This window comes from Dipteris shenzhenensis, chromosome 20, assembly GCF_047967505.1.
Source record: "Dipteris shenzhenensis isolate YYH24624 ecotype China chromosome 20, Dip_SZ_1.0, whole genome shotgun sequence".
NCBI classification, from domain to species: Eukaryota; Viridiplantae; Streptophyta; class Polypodiopsida; order Gleicheniales; family Dipteridaceae; genus Dipteris; species Dipteris shenzhenensis.
This window is the reverse complement of record NC_141615.1, coordinates 19,898,761-19,923,225: the sequence shown is the minus strand read 5'-3', so window position 1 is coordinate 19,923,225 and position 24,465 is coordinate 19,898,761. Positions and strand designations below refer to the sequence as shown.

General features: G+C 44.6%; 1 protein-coding gene across 1 annotated transcript in view; it reads right to left on the bottom strand.

The window, feature by feature from the left end:
- The window catches only part of LOC147889389 (uncharacterized), a 59,336-nt gene extending 35,513 nt beyond the window's left edge, over positions 1-23,823 (bottom strand). The window contains exons 1-6 of the mRNA XM_087391973.1: positions 23,641-23,823; positions 16,872-16,998; positions 7,546-8,053; positions 7,147-7,422; positions 6,503-6,946; positions 6,141-6,400 (exon numbers count right to left, since the gene is read on the bottom strand). Of these exons, the coding sequence (XP_087248099.1) occupies positions 6,141-6,400; positions 6,503-6,946; positions 7,147-7,422; positions 7,546-8,053; positions 16,872-16,998; positions 23,641-23,740 (1,715 nt within the window). The 5' untranslated portion in view covers positions 23,741-23,823. The remainder of the gene's footprint in view (positions 1-6,140; positions 6,401-6,502; positions 6,947-7,146; positions 7,423-7,545; positions 8,054-16,871; positions 16,999-23,640) is intronic.
- Positions 23,824-24,465: the final 642 nt, after the last annotated feature.

Here is a 24,465-nt window from a genome sequence, read left to right as displayed (position 1 = left end):
GTTCTTGTTTGTGGCGGAGGCTTTGGGCTATTACTTGAGATCACGAGTGGCGGGCCTCACAAGGTTGAGGCTCCTAGTCAGACAAGAAAAGGAGTTGCTTGACTCGGAGTTTGCAAATGACACGGCCTTGTATGTTGAGGGCACCACAGTGAGTCTGGAGAGACTCAGGGGCACCCTTACTATCTACTACGAGGCCTCAGGTGCACGGATCAACTAGACAAAATCCATAGGTTTCTTCATAGGCTGTAAGGAGACACAGGAGATTCGGGAGTGGGGGAGTGACTTTGGCTTCAGAAGGATACCACGGGGCCAAGCAGCGAGATACCCCAGATGCCAGGTTGGTATTGACATAACAGCTGAGTAGCAGATCACCCCAGTCCTTGAGAGTGTTCGGCGCAAGCTTCTCTACTAGAGCTCGACCAAACTCTCTCTAGCAGGTCGCACTTTAGTGGGAAACCAGGTCCTTCCTGCCACGGCTTGGTATATCGACTCCTACTGGTGCTTTCACAAAGGATGCATTAGGCAGCTCTGACGGTTGGTTCGGAACTTCCTTTGCGCAAGTTCGGACGGCACGAGGAACACTAGAGCCCGGGTAGCTTGGCAAACGGTTATCATTGATCCGAAGATGCAAAGCAGAGCCCTCCTGAGCAAGTTGGTTGTTCGCGGACTCACCCTAGGTGTAGAGCCTTGGAAGCTCCTCTTATAGTGAGGGCTTCTAAGGAACACCCCATGCAATGGGGGACAGTGGCAACCTTCACATAGATGGATCTTCTCAGAGGCCCCCCTTACGAGGAAGGGTTCCCCCTTGATGAGGAGCCTCCACATGGTCTGGCAAAGATTGGCAAGGGATCTCATTCGTGTTCCACCCAAATGCACAAAGGAGTTTGAGCGTCACCTCCTTATGTGGCACCCAAAGATCAAAGATCAGGAGCGGCGTATGCTCGAACAACGGACTCACATTGGTTGGGCATAGTGGGACAGTGGTCCGGCCAGGTCCTTTAGCCGTTGGAGCAGATTACCCGTGGAGGCAGAGAGGAGGCTTGACGCCCTAGCACATTTAAAAGGGGCAAGGCAGCGGATGAGTGAGATTGACTTAGCCGTTCCTGAGTCCTCGTGGGAGGGACTTCGCGTATGGAGAGACAGCAGATGGTTGGAGCAATTTTCTCGTACTAGTGTCCCCTTGAGGCTGTTGATGCAGCGAGGCAACACGCACCCCGGCTTCTTTCGTGTAAGACCTAGAGGCCTACTTCAGCCACTCACTGAGAGAGACCCTGAGATGGATGGAAGTCTTGATGGGATTCACTGACAGATGATCAGAGTGGTGGGACGTTTGGGGAAATAGTGCCACATTGACCCTCCTAGTATCTCAGAGCAAGATGCCCGTAGATGGCGCCTTTGGCTGTGAGAGGGTAGACCCTTGAGGGAGGTCCAGTGGGATCCGGGAGAGTGGTTCTAGCCTTCCAGGGGCGGCCTAGCCGAGCAGGTGGATGAGGTGCCCTTCTTTTCCTACACCACACGGATTGGCAGGAGGCTTCACATGGACTCGTCGAGGTGGACCCCCTCGAGGGAGAGACATTGGGTGACCCAGAGAGTGCCCCAGGATGTCCGTTCCAGGTTTTGGACGCGGTTATGGTCCAACTTGCAACCGAGGAAGATATCCTACTTCTTCAAGCTAGCCACCCACGGAGGCTTGCCCATCGGACCGTGGTTGGAGCAGATGCGAGTGGAGGGGCAGTGCCATTGTTGCTCTAATGGTCTCCTGGAGACTATCCCGCACTGCCTGTGGAGCTGTGGTAGAGCAGCAAGGATTTGGATGGGAGCCCTCAAGATCATGACACGTATGCAGAGTCTTCAGAGAGACTACACCTGGGGGATGGTGGCCTGGTTGACAGAGGACACGTGTTTCAGATTGATGAGATCTCTACCGGATACAAGGTCAGAGCATCCAGAGGATAGCACTCCATGAGGCAGTCCCTCCTGACAGCCTAGCTGCTGCTCCTCCTAGAGAGGACAGCGTTTGGAAGGTGGTAGCCAACATCACAGCGTGGAACATTTGGGTGGCTCATTGCAGTTTAGTGATGGGTGAGCACACGGTTCCACCCTCGGCTACCTAGTCGCCATCTGGCAGGACATCATATACACACTACTATCCACCTGGGAGCGTGGACTCTAGGCTCCAAGGCGACTATCGAGATGCGTGCTCGTTTCTGCAAGGCTTGGCCTGCAGGAATTTTTTATATCTTCACCCCGTGATGGATTCGCTAGTTGTATAGGCCCCCCCACTTGGCTGTTAAACCGAGTACCAGAGATCTCCTAGGCAGTGAGCTGGGTTTCTCTGGAACACGCCGGTTTTCTTTCAGCCTTTTCCGGGTTTTTTCCATACTCAGCACCTTCAAGACTGATGTCTTGTATGAAATCTTTCAAGCATTAATAGAAGGTTCCTTTCTTTGAAAAAAAAAAAAAGTATGAGTTTGGTTGGCCCTCTCACAAAAACTATTAGGCCTATTAGGTTGTCGCTTTGTCTTGTGTCTCTTTGACCCTTTCATGTTCATAGGCCCACACCCAAGGCTACTGTAAACAGTCTTTTAATAGTTGTTGGATCAATATACATGTTATGCATTTGATTGATCCCATTTTTGGGTACTTGCGTGGGGTGTGATCATTACATTTCTCATAAAGAGAGACATCTCAACTTGTGGGACACTAATGGAGGTCCACCTACATAGGTAGACCCTAGCCAACTAGTACCTAGCTGAACAATAGGAAAACACAAGCATTTGACAAACATTCTAATTTAAAGAACTTGAAAAAAATAAAGATAGGCAATAAAATAATTTATAAAGCAAGTGGATATGTGTTTTGCGAAGAGAAGTGACAGTTTTCCATAGCAACAACATAGTTTAGTACAGTTAGTACCTAAGCACGAAGACACTCTCCAAATAGGGGTCTTCCATAGCCACATAACGAAGCACAACATCCTAGAGTCTTTTTCAACCAACAATCAGTTCTACACTTCTGGGAAGCGCCTTCATGAAGACATCTGAGATGTTGTCGTTGGTTGGGCAGTATATCAACTCTATGACTTCTTCATCGATGAGTTCTCGAACAAAGTGGTAGTGGACCTCGATGTGCTTCATCGGTGCGTGAAACACAGGGTTGTTGGCAATCGCTATGCAACTCTGGTTGTCGCACATAATTGCACTCGCATCTTCTTGGGCCACATTCATGTCCTCCAAGATCCACCTGAGCAACAAATGTCCTCGAAGATCCACCTGAGCAGCAATGCTTCATATGCCGCTATACAGGGAACCCTTGTCTCTGTAGATGAAAGGGCGACAGTACTCAACCATGACACGGCTCCCGATGAGAGTAAGAAACTGTTAGAATTATTATTATAATTCAGCAGTGACCAATGTAATGTAATAAGTAGGTTAGGGGCACTTTTCCCTCATTTAGAGGTTTTTCCCCCTAACCACAGTTAGTTCACTAACTATGGTTAGTGAAGGATAAGGTTTTGTCACTTAGACAAAACCCATCCCACTTCTTGTAACACTTACTTCTTCTATTGCAAACACTACGTTTTGTCACTTAGACAAAACCCATCCCACTTCTTGTAACACTTACTTCTTCTATTGCAAACACTACGTTCAGCTCTCTGGCTTCCTGCTCTCTCACTCTCTTGATATCCAACATTTGGTATCAGATTCAAGAGAAACAATATTCAGAGGTCGATCTCCAGGTATCAATGTCACCTGCCCAATCACTATCACTGAAACCTCCCAACTCGATGCCTCTGGTATAAGTGATGCCGTAAGTGTAGGTGGGTACCCTTCAAATACCTTAGCACCCTCATACCTGCGTCCCAATGAGCCTTCTTGAGTGTGGCGGAGAAATGACAGAGCAATCCAACTGCGAAGGAAATGTCTGGTCGAGTATTGGTGAGGTAAAGCAAACTCCTAACCAATCGTCGATATAGTGATGAATCAACTGGCTGAGATGGATCACGCACACTCAACTTCAGACCAATTTCCATGGGAGTCACGGCAGCTTTGCGATTTTTCATCTCAAAGCGTTTGAGTAGTTCCCGAATCCCTGCAATACTTCTCCTATGAAATAAAGATATTGCTCTTTCCATGTTTCACCTCAATCCCAAGGTTTTGACTTCGATGAGACCTTTGCCCCACAGCTAGGATGGTGACTATTCGAACAGTCATTGCCTTGGCTGCTCATCACTGTTGGCATGGTTGTTAAGACACTCGTGTCTTATGATAAGACACTTAAGACACTTAAGACACGTGTCTTACCTTAAGACACCTTTAGACACTTGCGTTTTTTTTTTTTTTGTGGGTGGGGAGTAACAACACACATTGAGTTTGACTTAGCCATGCTATCATTGGTGGTGATTTTGGATCTAGCAATGGCAGTGACCTCATAGATTCAGATTAGGATGAATCTTCAGAGATTTGAGTCTTGAGAGTCGAAAGCTTCCTTTCAATTATATGTATCGAGATGCAGTTTTCATTCATGTCACATGTGACAAGATTCAATCGTCAGTTTAAACCTTTAAGTACTCAAAACTTGTGAGCTCTTCAGTCGTGAGTCTTAACTTTAAGTCTTGAGTGGCGAGTCTTGACTCTTAACTACATTGTACAAGTGCATTGTTTCTTCTTGCATTATTTAAGTGTAGCTTATTGTACTTCTAGAATCTAGCAGCTAGCTATGCTAGCAAGTTGTACATTTGTATACTTATACATTGGACGGGGATGTCACGGGCATCCACAACCCGTGGCCATATTGGACGGCCACGCAGGCAGCCAGCTCAGCAGCAGCAATCGCGGCAAAGGCTCCACGTCAGCAGCCAGCCGGCTGCCATGTGGACTGGTCGGTGCCATGTCAGCACAGTCGGTGGGCAGAAGTACGGTCGGCCATTCTGGTCGGTCTATTTTGAGACCCAAGGGGGCCTATAAAAAGCAGCCCCTTGGCCTTCATTTCACATCCACTCGTCAAGCCTTCAAGCCTTCAGAGCAGCAGAGTCAGGCCTCCCCGCAGCAGACCAGCAGGGTAGCCTCAGCCTCTTCAGGGATCTAGTGAGGATTCACCTCCTCTAGGTAGTCTAGTCTTCCAATTTTGCAGTGAGGGTTTCAGCCCCTTCATACAGTTGTATTCAGCCCTTTAGGCATTCATTATTCAGTTGTATCTATTTCCTCTTCGGAGGTCCACTACATTCTCTCCCTCTAATTCTCTCACTCACATCCACAGCTCACTTTGTGTATTGAGTGCATCATCTTGCAGTTGCAGTTAGTATTGAGCAGGAGAGAGAGTGAGGATAGTCTATCTCCCGCTACATTAAGGGTCGTGTGAATATTAAGAAGGGGCATGGTGATATAAATGAAGCCAAGTATTAACAGTTGAGATATTGAGTTCATGAGCTTAGAGAGACAACATGGACATGATGCATGTCAAGATTCCATGTGGCATCTATTCATGTCAGGCAGCAGTAGAGGGGGAACCCCAAGTTATCTTATCCACCTAAGCTGAGCAAGGGTAAGGTGCATTGGCTCGAAAGAGACTATTGCAGCGAGGCCATGGTTTTTATCTTGGGAATTGAGTCACCTGACTACTTTTTGAAAGCTCTTTGAGTAGACCTTGATTGAAGTTTTTATCTGTAAATTATGTCTTTCTAAGAATGCACTTTCAGCCTCAACCCTGGTGCTTCACTAGCTCATGTCTTGAGCAGGTCTTTTGCCCACTCAGGGTTTTTTTTTTGCTCATGCTATGCATAATTTATTTCTGCCATGAGCATTGCTCTTGGGATATTTTTCATACTTAATAGAAGTCCCTTCATTGGAAAAAAAAATCCAGTCTGTCTTCTAAAGAAGCATTTATGCATTGGTGGTAATAGTACTGTGCACATATCCTTGGTAGTTAAACTTTTTTTGCACGGCACATATTTGCAAATCAAGAAGAACTGAGTCAAGAATTAAAATTTGCTTATCCTCCTAATCTCTTTGGTAAGGAAGTATAACTTCAATAGTGTTTTAGAGGAGCGGGAGCCAAGCACACCACTTATGCTTCAACAAAAGTTGAACCCTTTTAATTGCGAGCAGAACATGATTAGGTGTAAGAAAAAACAAGCCTACCTTTCAATGATCTTGATCATATCGGCTGCATCTTTGACATTAAAATGGACATCCACACTGCCTTCTTTCCTCATCTCGAATCCAATTACATTGGCAATATTCTCACAGGAAGAACGTAACTTGCTTGCTGTGACTTGTGAAGATAGATTGGAAAGACGAACAACTGTTGTTAGCGGGTTAGCTTGCCTTCTGATTCGATAACATTGGTCCTTCACCTTCAATTGTTCGCCACAAAGAGCCTTACTTCTGACAGCTTCATTCTGTGGATGATAAAATTTGTCCTGAAGTTACAGCCAACTAGAGCAATAGACACAGCAAGGAATAAGTCTGAAAACATTCCTATCTACAGTTTATTGTCATACCTTGAACCCTACAACATAATTGATGAACCCTGCTTCTCTCTGTGGTGACATATAACTGATTTCACCATATTGGGCAATGGCTTCTTTCACATCGGAAGAGCTTACTTGTGAAGGTACAGCCTGGACCAAAACCTCAAAAGAACTCAATCCTCCTGGAGGAGACTTTAACCGGCCTCCAGACTCTATTTTTGATATGATTCCTGATTGACCCTGAGGGCTCTTATGTAGAGAGCCACAGACAGCACCATTAGTTGGCTTCTTGGTGACTTCAATACTTCTTGAATCCGATGTTCCTAATTTATGGACGATCCTTGCATGTTCTGAGTCAGTAACACCATTGTCTTGAGACTCCGGCCCTCTTGTGAAGTCACGATCAAACTTTGCCATGAGGTCCCTCATAATTGTTCTCCTCCTTGCTAAAGCTACGTTTAAACCCTCCGCTGTCTGATACAAATAATGTGCAGCATATAAACATGAAGAGTAACAATTTAGGGGAATTGAGACACTGAAGCTACCTTCAAAACCCCCACTGTTTGATACGATAATGTGCAACATATAGACATGAACAGTAACAATACATGGGAATTTAGGTCAGAGTAAAGAAGAGATATTTATAGCAAAGTTATCTAGCATGAAGAACACACCTTAAAGTTTACTATGCCACAAGCATACCCACACTTTCGGTGACCAGGAGGAAAAACCTTCACACTTTGAATCTCTCCACAATCTATAAATGCTTTTATAAGATCCCCTTTTGTAGCCTGGGCAGGCAGATAATTTAGAAACATCCCAAATCGTGAAGCTTGTGCGAGTTCTTTGCTGCTCTTTTGGAAGGAGCTTTCTGTCAAAGGTGTTGCTTCACTGTACTCAGGAGCAGCTAGGTCAGAATCATCATCTGCATCAAAAGCCTCTGATGATTTCTGCAAAGGTACCACCAATTAGACCTGCTGAAGTATATGTTTAGATTTATAGAACTAATGAAAATCAGACCCTCTGAATTATTGCAGTCTTCGAGTTTTACTTTTCATGTACTCAGTCCTTACCAAAGAAGGAAATGTGGGAGTTACAAGTGATGCTTTCTGAGGGGTCTTTTGTTCAACAGCTTCCGCCTCTGTAGCAGCTTTATCTGACTCTGCGGAAATTAGAACATGTTTTCTCCTTGAATCTGCAGCCCTAGCTTTTTCATGCAATTCTAGAAAAGGTTTCGTCAAGACTGCTAAATCGGCATCACTGAGCAAACCTTTAGTCTGAAGGGAAGTACTTGTCACCCCTCTTTCCTTTCCAACTAGATCACTATTCATATTATTGTCAATTTGGCTTCCGTCATTTCTAGGAGTCTTTTGTTCAATAGCTTCCCCCTCTGAAGCAGCCTTATCTGACTCTACTGAGCTTAGAACATGTGTTTTCTCACCAGCACTGCCTTTACTGCCAACAAGATCTTGCTCTTTATCCAACTCTTGCATAATCTCCTTCAAAATCTGGTAGCTACCATGAACCTCCTTCCTTACTAAAGTTATTCCAGGCCACTGACCATTGTTTGAAGCTTTGTATCTGGAAAAGAACAGGTCGATTGGGAAAATTAGTTGAAAATTCACCATACACAGTATTATAACAGGTACAACAAAACCAGTTAAAATTTTGATATATCTGACCCTTTTGTGGGGGGGGGGGCATGCGCGCACGTGTGTGCACGAGAGAAAGAGAGAGACGTGCGAGTGCGCAAGCGCGCGCACGAGAGAGAGAGAGAGAGAGAGAGAGAGAGAGAGAGAGATTAGTGCATAGAGTGAACATAAATAAACCTCAAAGATAAGCAAGGACCGGATATCAGGTACTACAAGAGAAATCCCATCAGACCTAAAGACAAGTATAACGAACACACAGCAAAACTGGATAGAGACCCAAGAAAGCATAAAGAACCAATGGAAGCTATAATTATGGAACAAGAACAGCATAGAATTGTGAAAGCATGATCCTAAAGGATTCTACCTACATGCTTAACATACATTAACTGCTTTGCTTGTTAATTAACCCTTGCAATTTCCCATAGCAAATAGATATCCACACATAAGTGAATCTTATAAACTCTTAGTCCCCTTGCATACCTCATCCGGAAACTGGACAAACAATGTGTCTTTGACCATTAATATGACCTTTAACCTAGAAACCTAAAACATAGCCACACCAGGTTTAAAACATAAGAGTCAAACTGTTACATATAGCAACTTTCACAATTGAAGTCTTGGGTGACCGAGTGGAGCTGAGCATGTGGAGATGAGGTTGGTGCATGTATGTTTCCCTTCTTTCAGACACAAGGTTGGTGTGAAGAGAGTGAAATGGGTAGACTATCGAGGTGAAGAGGGAACAATGTTGGAATTGAGGTGGAGCCGGGTGAGAAGAAGCAAGTTCCTGAGAAACTGGTGCAGAGACTAGAGGGTGGGTTTATCAAGCTATAAAACGAGGTGGCAAGGAAGCTCATCTATGTGAAGCTAATCGAAGAGCATGGGAGGTGGGAAGAGAAACCTAGTATGAAACCGGGAAGAAGCATGCAAGGGCACGCAAGCTTGATTTGGGACGACCTCAAGCCAAAGTACACCCGCCTAGCAAAAGGGGGGTTATATTTGTTCTTAACTGGTTGCGTTCCTTCCCTTGTGGAATTGAAGGAGTTCATTTCATTTAAGTGTGATGTTCTGCCACTGGGATACTCAACAAGGTACTTGGGTAAGGAGGCTTTTCTCCTCAGATTTGTGTCAGAAAGCCTCAGAGATGAGCTGGATGGCAAGACACCTATGTTCTCTGGAGCTATGGTGCTGGTCATTCATGGAGTCCTTCCTTTAGTATTGATGAGTTTCTTTATCATGAACTCCTAGTATGGCTAGACTTCCCTCACCTTCCGGCCTTGTTTGGAAACTCTATGGAAAGAATTTCTACGGCGCTTGGCACGGTACTATTGGTTCCTCCACTAACGAAATCACTTTCAACTCTCGGAAAGGCGTGGATGTGATGGGATCAAAGTCAAGAACTGTCAGATTTCATTGATATCAAGCTACCAAATGGGAAGAAGGTCGCTCATCAGGTCAAATTTGGGGTTTTCCCCAATGCATGTTACATATGCAAAGCAACAACGCATTTTGCTCAAAAAAGTCTATGGAAGGCGTCTCATACGAAGTTGACTAGTGGTGAGAAATGAGAAACTCAAATCCGTCCAATCGAGTCTCATGCAAAAGAAGATCCAAAGATCAGTGACTAGAAGGCTCATACAAAAATAAGCATGTAGAAGGCAAAAGCGGTGAAGACCGGTAGTGCTACAACTAGTTCCAATCCGAATGCACGAGAGCCATGAAGACTAGTTGGCCAAATTCTACTATGGTTGGCAGAGAAGAGTCTTTGAGCGTGGCTCATGCATCTAGTGAGTTGGTCCCAGATAGAATGACTTTGGAGCTTCCTCACATGGAGGATGTTGCGATGCTGGCAAAAGTTTTTTTTCAAGCATGCAACATTCGCCCAAACGGAAGACAAACATTTTGCCATCCATCAAGTTCATATGGACTATTTAAAACAGAGTAAGCTTCAAACACTATGCCTCTGCTCTATAAGGAAATAAATTCACAACTGAGTAAAGTACACCTTTTTTAAAAAATAAGATTTAAGCACACTTTGTTTCTGTAATTATGATATATGCCTTTGTAAAGACTAGACTATATCCAATCGTACATATTCAGATTTTGGTTGTCCTAAAGTAAGAAAATAAAGGAGAACGAAAGAGAACAAAAACGAGGTAATAAAAAATTTTAGAAAAACAAAAGGTAGACATACTTAGCAAGCAAAGCAACGCTTATGTCGTCATCAATGCCCAAGCATGAGCAGCTATACTGGGTTTCTACAGACCCGCAAAGTCTCTCAGCCAAACCCAGTGCATACTAAATACATCAATTACACAAAAGAGAAAGATAACAAGAACTAAAGAAGAAGGATGAACATGACTAAGCAAAAATAAACAAACAAATCAAAAAACAAAATCAACCAAAAAAACAGGAATAAAGTCTCCACAAAGTCAAGGATTTTGGCTCCTCCGCTGACGGTCGCCTCCGCCTACCTTGGTTAGCCCTATCCTCCTCTATGGCCTTATCCATTGATGGGGACCAGCGATGCTGGTATAGTCGTCTTTCCAGTTGGTTCACCCGACTGGGCCTCGACTTAGACCGGTTGCCTCCTTTTTAGTACAGCCTCGACGCTCCACCATCTCCTCTCTCCCCCACTGACCAGCAGGTCAACCGGCTCATTCGGGCGGATCTGCTCCAGCTCCACAACTGGCAGACATGGCTTCTTCACTCCGAGCTTCCTGTGAAGCTCGACTTCTACCGCCGACACTGCCTCCAGATCTCACAGGAGGGCTTCATCACACCTCCGGGTTACACACAACTTCATCTACCACATGCGCTCCGGATCTCCCTCGGTCAGTTTAGGGTCTCGTCACACCGATTACGGATCGAGAGTGGACGCGCAGAGGGTATCCCACGAGAGGACCGCCTTTGCCCAATTTGCGACTTACAAGAGATCGAGTCGGAGGAGCATTTTGCTTTCAGATGTCCTATCTACTATGCCATTCGAGGCCGATACCACTGCCTCTTCCGCAACGGATTCGGCTCCCTCCCACACATGCTACAATTCCCCGATCAGCGATGCCTTGCCGCTTTCTTACATGAGATGACCCGCCACCGAGATACTTCTCTCCGAGCACGGCAACACGAGCAGCACACACAGCGTGAGGACACCCAACGGCCTATCACTGACTTCTTTCGGCCACAGGATACCTCTTCTCAGTCTAGCCGACGACACGGACGTGAGCGAGAGCCAGAGCCACGACAGTTGCGTCAGCGGACAGACTCACACATCCAAGTCCATGACATCTCGTCTCTGCTCTCGGCCCGCCCCACTGGGGTTACCGTTGCCCTCATCCACAGGGCCACCCGCCGCCCCCGACGACCGAGCTCGACTAGGCCGCGTGACGTCAGAGGCCAATCATCTATCGAAGGGTTTTTTCCGACTTCCCATTTGACGGCCTCTCTATGATTGGTCTCTGACGATCACCACCTGCACATGTATACTATATCTCCCCCCTCTGCCCCATTTTTTTGTGCCCCCCCCTTCTTCTTCTTTGTATCATCTGGAGGTAGACACATATTTTTTGTATCAGGACTAGACACATAGTCCTTCATAACCTCTTTTTTGTAGAAACGGTTGGTTGGCCCGTTTTGAGACCACCACCGTTATGCTCATTGTATCAGTTATCTTTAGTCTCATAGACCTTCACAGTCTCCTGAAGACTTTAATAAACTTTCTCTCTCTCTCTCTCTCTCTCTCTCTCTCTCTCTCTCTCTCTCTCTCTCTCTCTCTCTCTGCCTGCATAGTTCGTCGTTGGCTCATCGCCCATCGCTCACGTCCGTTTCTCTCACACCCGTCTACTCACATTGGCCCAGCCTCTCTATCGCTAGCCTACACCATTGCTATCCTACGCCTACACTCAGCCTCGCCATCACTAGCCTACACTCAGCCACCTTGCTAGCCTACGCTCAGCACTGCCAGCCTACGCTCCCGTAACACTCACCGCCTCTGCCCTCGCAACTCCCGCCTGCATCTCCCTCGCACCTTCCACCCGCCACTGCTCCTATCGCTACTCTGTGCGCCGCCGCTGTCCCTATCGCTGCTCCCTCACCCGCCATTGCTGCTGCAACCCCATCCACCTACTGCCCGCACCCCTTTGCTCACACCTCCGCTCCTTATCAACCTCCTACCCGCCATTGCTGCTCCTGCCTGCCACGTGGCCTTCCCAATTGCCACGTGGCCCTCCGACTGCCACGTGGCCTCCTACCTACCACGTGACCCCCCAACTGCCACATGGCCCCCTGACTACCACATGGTCTATTCACCAATCATGGGGAAAGTCATTATGCCCACATAAGGGGACCCCCACAGCAAGAACAAAGGAGTAAAGGGAAAAGATACCGAGAAGAAAAAGGACAAACCTCAACAGGTGCAATTGAAGCATGAGGATGTCAACCAGAGTGGACTTGGAGTGGACAGCCGAGCGACTCATAAAGGGTCATCATCATCATCATCATCATCATCATGATCGACCACAGTCACATCTGCTTCCACAGGAGTTAATCCACTTATACCTACACCTACACCTGTGCCGAGAGGGCCTGTCTCAGCCCTACCACCACTGAAGTCTACTTCAACTACTACATCAATCAAGTCTATTGCTTTAGCTCCCCCTCCCGTGATAGGCGGCGTATTGTTGGAGTCCTCTTTCTCCACTGCTTTGGAGGCCCCATCTGTTCCATCACCCATGTTACTCCCACAGGAGGTGATGCACGCAGGGCCACTGTTCTCGACTTTCCCATCCCCTCTCCCTCTCCATCAGCCACCTCTCCCTCTTACCGCTGGGATTACTTCACCACTAACTCATTCTCCCATTTCCTATCCGGCTAGGACCATTGAGACCCCCGTATCTGTGCCTTAGAAATCCGCTCTCCTCGGACTTGGGCTCGAGTGGTTCAAGAGCAGGCTTGTTATATTCAGGAGCAAGCCAGTATCATCCAGGGGCTCATCCAAGACATGGTTCAGCTCAGGGAGGAGCTCTCCTCTACCCGTACAATTACAAGGAGTACACTGGTCGCAGAGGCCCACATCGCAAGCATGCAATCGGTAATTGAGGAGACTTCCAAATGGGTCGACGTGGCCAAATAGGAACCCGCAAGGGAGCTACCCTCGTGGAGCAACAGCAGAGAGCCAGTAAGGCTCTCAACATCAGAGTCTGTGGGATCCCGCGCACTGAGGCATGAGGGTGGCTAGAGACCCCAACCGAGAGGAGCCCTTGATCATACGGTTCCATGACGTTCAGGCATGACTTTCGGCTTTACGACGCAACAAACATATCAAGAAATAAAACAACCAAAAAACAGGAATAAATTCCCTCTCTTCTCTCTCTCTCTTATGTAGGAATGAAAGAAAGAATTTACAAAATGATTGAATTATTTAAAACATTAAAAACTAAGTGAACCTCTTACACTTATGTACCACTTCCTACAAAGATGCAAAATTAGATTCCTGACTTAGAAGACACATGCATACTTAATCAAACTTTCTTTTGAAACTCAAAGAAAAACGGGCTGTTCAGCTCCCCGCTTTTTGTTTTCAGCTTCTGTTCAATTATTCTAAGCAAGCCTAATATACCTTTGTAAGACTAGAATAAGTCCAATCATACAAATTTAGAAATTTTGTTGTTCTAAAGATCAAAAATCTACAAAGAAAATAAAAGAGAAAATGAAAGAGAAGAAAAAAGAGGTAAACAAAAACTTTTATGAAAAGCAAAAGGAAGACATACTTAGCAAGCAAAGCAACACTTATGTCGTCATCAGTGCCCAAGAGACTCCGCGGGTCTTTAGAAACCCAGTATAAGGCCAAAACACCATAGATAGAAGACTTCTATCTAAGATTATGCGTACTTTTTCCATTATTTTTCTTGGATTATACCTCTTGTGTATTAGTAAAGTGATCAAATTACTACATTGAGTGATAAAAGACTCCTTAGTTGTACAAAGGCAAGAAAATGGAATTTTGAAGAAATAACTCCAAATTTTGCCAAATCAAAAATGTTTTGAGTCAATGTGAGGCATATACCTAGATGAATCTGGGAACATTCCCAAACTCATCCTCTAAAAAACACAACATAGCGCAGTTTCAATCTCACCATAGTCACTCATAAGATTGAAAACCATAAACTCCATCACGCATAGCAAGGACTAGCTACTATGGCATCCCCACTAATGTCATCAACGCCGAATAGTGGGTGTAGACCATAGTATAAAAGTATGCTCTCACACATACAAATCCACACACCCACACATACTTGAGCATCCATTTATACAAAGTCTTCATATTGAGTTTCTGTCAGCACTTCGGAGGTGAAGGGCAAACTCAGCCATGACAAAGGCTAGCACTAAAGGAGAAGGCTAATCAAAAAGTTGTCCAAATCTCTTCATTCAAGCTAAAACTGCTTGTGAAGTCTAAACGATTTCATTCTAGTCTCTCCCAAACGAGCATCTAAATCTAAATCTAGCTAATAGGGCAACGCACCATTTAAGATAGAAAGAATTATCGCAATACCAGCTTATAATCCTACGATAGCTTGAGAAATTCTAAGATCTAAGAAAACACAAGAATCCCCTCTTGAAGTGCAGTTCAGTTCACAAGAGTCAAAGAGTAAACATCTTCAACACTTACGACCTTTATGTACCTTTTCTTTTTAGAATCAATGTCATGATCTTCATTATTTGACCACAAAAAATCAAAACATAAAGCTGTCTTCTCAAGTTTTAGCACTTTGCATCTATCTTTGTCAAATCTCAGCTTAAAAACTTCAGCCATTAGCTTTTTATTCTATACTTCAAATCTTCCACCTCGATCTTTGAATAAAGCGTAGTTGGAGGAGAATAGAAAACACTTTTTCTTGAATGCTTCGAGAGGAATTAAAAAATTTTACAATATGAATCACTCCTACAAGCATTTAAAATCCAGCTTGAATACGAAGAAAGATTTGCATCCCTTAATAAGTCCCTCCAAATTTCATGGACACTACGCAACATGGCTTTAAAGCAGTAGCTTAGCAATTAGAGACATCTGTCAAAGTAGTCTCACAAGCAGTTGCAATAAATCTTGGCTTTTCTGAAGATTTGTGAAACTTCCAAGCAACACAAAGAAAATGGATAGTTGGATTGCAAACAAACCCTGAAGACTTGCAAAAACTCTGGTGTTTTGAGATTAGATTATTTTGAGAAACTAAGGCAGGGACGTAAGTTTTGGCACACGAGTTCACTTCTCTCAAAAGACATTCTAAGTAAAACTTTTTGCAAATAAAAACAAAGTTATTGGAACATTTGTCCATATAAGATATGACAAATTTCCTATGGAATTTTCAAAGAAGAGTTTCATCTTCTTTAGAAATATGGTTAATTTGCTTGAGTAATTGACTAAAGGAACTTCTTCTAGTTTCAAAGCAACTTTCTTCAAAATCTTCCCTTTCCATTCTAATAAGATATTTTGAACTTCTAAACTTTCTTCTATTTGCAAAGCAGACTTTGAGATTCCCTTATCAATAGCTTTTAAAAGGAAAGACTCTTTTGAAGAGTACAATCGAAATTTCGTGCCTTTCATGAAAAGGTCTCCTAAGTTACTAGAAAGCAAAATTGAGGTATCAGTTGTGACTACATGTCCTAAATCACCATCAATAAAGCTTTGGAATCTCTTACTTTTACAACAACAAGGTTCTCTAAGGATAGAAGATTTTGAATGCTCTGAAAGCCTTTGCTCTAAAATCATATGCTTATGTTGTTCATCCATAGTGGTACAATCGGTTGGCCGCTACTTTGCCACTAAGAATGAGCTCAAGGCTTCCACATTCCAAGCGGGCAACTCAGAGCCTGTGCAGGCTCGCAGAGAAAGCTGCAGATGTAGGTAGGTCTCACTGTCTGGTCAAATCATTGATGCTCCTTATTGAGCTCCAAGATTCTTTTTTTAACTTCCTTAAAGCAACATTCTTTAGATCTTGCAAATTTTGAACGTGGCCTTGTGTCCCAACTTTGGAAGAGAGAATTGAACTAGGCTTACCACATGCTAGAATTCTATTATGAAGGTATGATTGCTTAGTGCTTATTGATCCAAACTAATGAGTCTCTCTATTCCTTTGACCCAGCCTATGCTACCGCTAAATTGATCAGAAACTTGACCCAAAGCCAAATGCTGACCCCATAGCTTATATGATATCTGAACTGGCAACTTAAACAACCCTAGACTTTTAGAAGCTCAAATTATACTATACATGTATTCATGAACTTACTATGACAAATGTATGTTCATGGATAGGAATCAAAATTATGATGGGTTCCTGGGGGCCAAATAACCTTGTCAAATATGGACAAAAAAGACACTAATTCATTTGAAAACTTAAAAACGGACCTAATCCCTAGCCTATGCTATGCTATTGTGGTAAAATGCCTCAAAACTGTTAAATAAAAAGCATTGACTTCAATGAAGACAATCCTTCCATAAGTCAATGGTTGTAACAGACTTTACATACATGTGCACATGCGCACATACACAAACACATTCCCAATGCAAAGAGGGAACCCGCCATTTCGTTTCTACAGAAATAAATAAGTGCTGCGCATAGAAATGTTTAACCATACTATTTGAAGAACTTGTTTTTTTGTGGTGATTTGACAAAATTTGAAGTGAGATTAGAAAGATGAATCCCTACAAGAATAAAAATAGTTTTTTTGAGATTTTAAAAAAGGTCAATAAGGCATACTTCTCAATAAACTGTACAACAAGTTCACGTCTCGCTTCTTTGGTTTTATGTTGCCGTATGCATGGAGTTTTTTCTGCATTTTTGTCAGCTCTTGAAGTTTGAACCTCCACAGGCTCATGGATACCATCTGCACAATCCAACAATTTTTTTTAAAGAGGATAACAGTCACTAAGGTAAAGCTTTATTCTATATGCATGCAAACAGATTTAAAAAGACGTCTTTCCAAAAGTATTCTGCCATTACAAAAGAAAGGAGATCTAGCACCTCACTGGTTTGTGTGCCAGCTTTACATACCTTCATTGTTGGATTAGGGTCCACCAGTGAGCCCCCAATGAGGGGGGGTGGACCATAGATTGATAGGATGGGACATGGGGCTGCCACATGGGCAGCACAGGGGCTGCCATGTGGGCAGCACAGAGAGAGAGAGAGAGAGAGAGGAGATCCCTGGCAGAGAAGAGCCACCATGGAGGACAGATCCGGTAGAGGCTGTCCACAGATGGAAATGGCAAATCTGGGCAGGGTTTCCAGCAAGAGAAGACTGTGTGGACAAGGCGCAGACCTCAGTAAAGGTTCCAGACAGTACAGCAGACCATACGAGCATCTCTAAATGCAATTCCAAAGGCTAGAATGGTGCGGAACGAAGGCAGGAAGAAGGCGCACAGGTTCAGCATGCTTTGGAAGGCTTATTGGCAGCTTTGGGACAGGTATACAAGGCTGCAGCTGCCTAGACCAGCGGCTGGAAGCAATGGGGCCAGGCAGGACAGCAAAAGCCTGAGAGAAAGGGCCCAGGAGGGCATTTATAGTCCTCCACCCTCCAGTCGGCTGGTAGGTTGGCCAATTCAGAGCAAGGGTTCCCCTATAAAAGGGCGCCATTTGGGCCTCCTTAGACATCACTTGGACAGCCCTCTGACACACAGATAAGAGCAGCAATTAGGCATCCTTGGGCCTATACTCAGAAGGTGAAGGAGACCTATAGGAGCTGCAGACTAGGCTTGAGGTGCTGCCCACCTAGGCTGGCTTTCCAGACAGCAAGGTGGAAGGGATATTTGGACAGAGAGTCTACATAAGCTCAATGTAGCATGCGGGCTCAGAGATCTAGAGGTGCCAAGCATATAGTAGGTGAACATTTTGGTATTGTATTGTAACAAAGCTGAACGCTTGAGACAAGGTCGATTGTTGCATCCTTTGGAAACACCTGAGAATAGATGGCAAAGTATTTCCATGGATTTTTGCTTGCTCATTTGTTTGTTGAGAAACCATTTAGCTTGTATGGCTTACTGGCTGAAATAGTAAATGACAAGTTTACTGGGCATTTCTGGTGGGATGTATTCAACAAATTGGACACTCAACTCAGCAGGAGTTTGGCTGATCATCTAGAGTCAGATGGATGGAAGACATGCTAAGAACTTATGTCTCCCTAAGGCCGTCTGATTGGGAAGATTACCTTCCTTTTCTTGAGTTTGCTTACAACAGTGCTAAGCATTCAGCAACCAGAAACAGTCCATTCGTGATGATGTATAGACACCAGCCTAGACTCCCTTGGGAGTTGGCTTACAGAATGTCAAGGTGAGCTCTACTGCTGATTGGTTGCAACAGCAACAAGATATGTTGCAATTTGCAAGAAAATTCAGTAGGGTTAGAAGGCTCTAGAGTTATGCGAAGCAGGCTAACGCGGATCTAGAGGAGTTGGGCAATAGCAAAGGGCAATTTGGCTATATTTAGCCAGGACGCTTATTAAAGCAAGATTATAAGAGTGGCCAAGGCTATTATGGATTCATTCAGTGTCTACACACCACTGGATGGTCTGGTTTGGATCGAAAGCCAAGGCTCCTCCCATCTACATAGCAGATCACGAGATGTTGTGCCAACGGTTCCTTGAAACGGGTGCTAGTGGTACGGGATGCCAGGGCTATAGGCATGGGCTTGTGGGAGTCTAATCTCTAGCCCTCGTGCTCAAGGGTGTCTGGGAGGTGAGTCGCCTGCTGGTTGTCTTATGTTATTGCTGATTGATATACCTAGATGAATCCAGGAACATTCCCAAACTTATCCTCTAAAAACACAACATAGTGCAGTTTTAATCTCGCGATAGTCACTCATAAGATTGAAAACCATAAACTGCTGATTGTCTTATGTTATTGCTGATTGATGTTGATCTGTGTTTAAAGTTACATCCTAGAGGGGACTCTACATGAAATCAAAAGGGAGAGAAGGCTCTATGCAGGCTGAGACAGAAAGAAAAATAACATGTAGGTTAAGTGAGGGAAATGGGCATTGGAGAGTTGAGAGGGGACAAATATCATGAGAGGAAAGGAGGGAGGCTGCCCTTGACGAGCCTACCTGAAAGGGAGGGTTGGAGGTTGAAGAGACTGAGAAGTGGGCCAAGGCTATAACAAGAGAGCTGAGCTTAGACTCAGAGAAAGCTTGCAGCATGCAAGAGCTTCAGAGATATTGCAGCCAAGGGGCAGCCACAAAGACTCGGGGGAGCTAAAAACTTCAAGCCCCAACTTATACCAAGAAAAATGGGAGAGATTGTTAACCTTTGTCCAGGGAAAACTTCCCCATTCTATTTCCCTTGCGAAATGTTATCTTTGGATGGATCGTCATTTGGAAACAAAGCCTCTAGAGGAGTTTCCCTGTGTCAAAACACACAGAGCATCATTTCTTCTAACTATGATCTTCGCACAAACTTGGTAAATATGCAATATGATATCTTATCGTTTGCTCTTGCAAGGAATTTGGGTGTCTGAAAAGCACCCAGACAAGGGAGTTTCTTCATCTGACTATGATCTTTAATATAGATTGGGCTGACTTGGCTCAAATCTATTCATATGTACATAGGAAATTTTTCATCAGCATAATCAGCCCGCACCCCTTTCACCACTTGCCAACCTTATCAAGGGCTGTCACATACTTTTTTCGAAGGAAATCAACAACACATCGGCCTGAAGAGCCGGTATTTCCTTCTAGGAACTTGTTCAGTGACTCTGGGCAGTCGAAGAGCAATTGATCTCTTATTGTTTTGCCATAGATTCCAAATGCCTGCTCTATAACGTAGGCCAAAACTGGGCAATGTTAGTTGAGGTTAAAAATAATGCAGGTGTGGTTTGAAGCTTGGTGAGGCAACATAACCTCTCAACTCTGAAATGCATCCGTCAATGGCTTGGAGCCACCTTTCATTGATCAGTCTCCTGCCCGAGGTCTGTCATTTCAAACTCTCTTCCTAGCAAATGCTTTATCTGCGAGATCTTCTCTTCATGATTCCCTGTTATGACAAGGTCGTCCACATAAAGGACCACGATCATACACCTATCTCCTTCTCTGTAGATATACAAATTTGCATCAGATGGACTCCTCCTGAACCCGTTTTGCAGAAAGTAGACATCAATCCGCTGGTACCACGCTCGTGGGGCCTGTTTCAGCCTGTTAAGTGCCTTCTTCAGTTTACAGACTTTACCTTCTGAACCGGGGATCACAAAACCTGGAGGTTGTTCCACACATACCTCCTCCTTGAGATCTCCATTCCGAAAGGCGGATTTTACATCCATCTGAAACATGGGCCAACTTTCCTCTCTGTCTAATTCAGGATTAATAACAAGTGCACACATGTTGTAGCACATATTCTCCCACCATTTCTAGACACCACCTTTGTGCAATGAATCCAAATCCTCCTTTGTCACGTGCATTCTCTAGGCTAGTGCTCTCCAGGGCCACCACAGGGAGGAAGCGAGAGTAGGCTGTAGATCTGCTACAGCACGAGCTAGGAGATGGTGGCTGCCATGTAGGTAGCATAAGGTAATAGAAGCTGCAGAGCAGCCTTGATAGGCTTGGACAAGGCCACTCCGCCAACATCCATTCCAAGCAACACAAAGAAAAGGGATACTTGGATTACAAACAAACCCTAAAGACTTGCAAAACCTCTGGTTTTTTGAGATCAGATCCTTTTGAGAAACTAAGGCAAGGGCGTAATTTTTGGCAAACGAGTTCACTTCTCTCAAAAGACATTCTAAGTAAAACTTTTTGCAAATAAAAACAAAGTTATTGGAACATTTGTCCATATAAGATATGACAAAATTCCTATAGCATTTTTGGACTCTTTTGAAGAGTACAATCAAAATTTCGTGCCTTTCATGAAAAGGTCTGTTAAGTTACTAGAAAGTAAAATTGAAGTATCAGGTTTGACTACTACATGTCCTACATCAGCATCAATAAAGCTTTGGAATCTCTTACTTTTACAACAACAAGATTCTCTAAGGATAGAAGATTTTGAATGCTTTAAAGCCTTTTACCTTCAATATAAAACTTAAAACCACTTTACCAAGACTAGGAGGAGTAAATATAGCGATCATGAGCTCTTTTCTTAAAATGGCGGCGCTTTTGAGACTTTAGAAACTTCTCTAACAATACTTTCAATGAAAGCAATGTTGATTTCTTAAACGACGATCTTGACAAGAGAAATTTTATGATGTATATAGAACCTGAAAAAGAACCTTGATATTATATCTTTCAAAAACCTTAATAGAAAATTTACCCAAAAACATAAGTCGATCCAAGGACTGTAACCTTTTCTTATAGTCTATATGTTAGAATAGGACTGGTCACCTCCCCACTTATGAGCCCCCAAATGAAGTGTGCATCAGGGGGTGGACCATAGAGAAAAGATTAGCATGGGGCTGCCACATGGGCTGCCATGTGGGCAGCAAGCCAGAGAACATACCTGGAGGAACAAAAGCATCCTAGAGAGCCTGGAGCGAGGTCTTTGGACTGCGGGTATCTGCAGCAGATGTACAGGCTGACAGCGCATCTGTACGGTCCAGTACGGAGGGCTGGGAGCAAGGTATGGAGCAGATGCAGATGGCCAGAGAGCTGGAGCAAAGCTGCAGTACAGGCAGGTCAGGAGAGCAGATATTCGGGGCAGGTTATGGGGCCCGCCAAGGCTTGGGACATGGTGGACTGGTTGGAGCCAGTCAACCAGGTCAGTTATGGAGCAGACCAAGGAGCTGGACCCCGCGTGGAAAGGAGAGCCTGAAGGGCCTAAATATTGAGAGCCCCAGTCAGTTTTTGGGGGCCAGCAGAAATCGGCCAGTAGGAGACCTTGGTCAGCTATTTTAGTAGGCCGCTGGGGCATCCTTGCCCTATAAAAGGGAGGCTTTGGAGCCTCATTATTCATCACTTGCAGCAGCACTTCAGCCAGCAGATAGAAGCAGCACTAGACCTTCCTTGGGCCTATATCCAGGAGGTAAAGGAAGTACAGAAAAGCTGCAGACTAAGATGAGAAGGCCTTCCCACCTAGGCTGAGTTTCCGGACAGCAAGGTGGAGGGATCACTGGACGGAGAGTCTACATAAGCTCGATGGAGCACACGGGCTCAAAGATCTAGAGGTGCCACGCATATAGTAGGAGAACCTTTTGGTATTGTATCTTGTCCAGTTTGAGGACAGACAGAAATATATAGGAGTTGCTTCTATATTTGTCTCTGAGCACAGTCTATTTGCTAGTCTACACACACATGTATGGTTGTGAAGGACACACACTTGATGAAGCTTGATTCCATAGTGAAACACTTCCGCGTGTAATTCCGCTGCGGGATACCCTTTGGTGGGATGTCAGTTTTCTAACACTATAGGTGAAGATTCTCTAGTTCAAGGAGTGAGGAGAATCACAAGAAACATGATATATCAATCTAAAAATAGATTCATAGGGGAAATCAAAAAAAGCATGATGCACTAGATGCAGCATTTCTAATATCAATATTAGGGGAATGGGAGAAGTAAGAGGGACTATTGGCTTCCATACAAGGAGAAACGTTCTTAGCCTTTGGATGAGTTCTCCACATCATAGGATTCTTTTGGCTAGACTTTTACTCGTGATGAGCCGCCTTTCCTAAACCTCTAGGAAAGAAAGTACGTAAAGTTTTCATCCAACAAAGTTCTCGGGCCCATTCTTTCGAGTTAGCAAATTCTTATTCATGAAAACAACCAAAGGATTCAAAACTTCCTTCGCAAGATTAACCATAAGATGTTACCAACCTTCCCACAAGGATTAAGGCGACCAAAGCACGAAGCAGTCGCCATAAAGATCAATGCTTCCGATGCTTGAGAAGAAATACGGTAAGTGGACATAAGAAACATAGGCCCTTCTCTGAATTGGAAAATCGCATCTTTTCAACTTAAATAGAAAGCTGCCATAATAGAAGGCGTGACTTGTATGAAAATTACTTTCTCCCAAGAACTGCAAGTTCCGGGAAATTAGACAACCCCTTTGCTGTTCAGATTTTCAGTGGGTTCCTGGCCTGACAATAGGGCTCTATTTTTCCAAGTCATTGACGATTTTGTAGCGATGGAAACTAAGGACGGAATATTTTTGTGAGTTCTGCAAAGACTTGAGACATTGGACATCCAAAGTAGCATAAGGTCGTTGAAAGTGCGTAACAAGCCACAATTTTAGAAGACCCGAACCTTTGAGTGCCAAGCAGTGCTGCGGGCATTTCAGAGCTGCAAGCTTCCATGATTTAAAAAAAGCCGTCTTTGTGGTTTCCATGTATATAGCAGCATGATGGTTGAGACCTAGAAGCGGTCATAAATTTTCTAACGTACTTTGACACTGAGGCAGAAAATGGCGCTGAAACAACTTTAAGAGAGAAAAATTGGAACGCACAATCAACAGGGAAAGACAGGCAAGTTTGGTTTGTTCTCCCAGTTGTGACAAAATGAGCTGCAAAGCTCTCAAAAGAACAGAAATGTGCGATGTGAAAGCATTGCAGGGGCACCTACGAGTTTCTGGTGGTTGCAAACGTCGTCGGTAAGATCGAATGAAGTGTTGGAAGGGAGGCACGGATGGTGCTCCAATTCGAAATGCAGGAACCCTCGCCATAGATTTTGCAGGGAGAACAGAGCAACTGCCTCGAGGTTTTGGGTTTAACGAGAGAGAGAGACACACACACACACAGATCCAGGTTTTGGGTTTAACTTTGGGTTTAACACTCCAATGCTAAGTCTTGGGTTTAACGCTCCCTTCACATCCGAGGACTAAATAGAATTGGAGGATCCCCGCCGCACGCCGCCACCTTCCGCACCTGCCGGTCATCCAGTTCCTCATTTATCTCTGCTCATTTATGTCACCAACCTGTGATTGGTTTAGCGGTTTGGAGGAGATGGAATGCGCCACTCATATACTAGTTTTGCAACAGTTGGCCATGCCGTGGGCGGCCTTCATTGGGTCGCACACACAAATCTTTTGCGTGAGTTTTTCGACCATTGGGCCAACTAGGACAGCATCCCCGTGTGAACCCTCTCACATACAATGTACATCAACCTTCTCCTCAGGCTAGGTTCATACCAGGCTGCGGCCATCCCTTCCAAACTATGAGCAAGATGGATGGCTGTCAGGTCTATTGTTCACACAGCGCGGTGCCCATCCTCCAATACGTAACTTTTTGGCTACGTTCACACTACCCGCCGCTGGCAGCCATCCTCCAAACAATGGTGTGAATGGCTGTTGTCCTAGTTGGCCCCATAGTAGGGACAAGCTTGGACACTGGCACAAAAGATTTGTGTTCACCCCATGAAGGCTACCCACTCCATGGCCACGACTCCTCC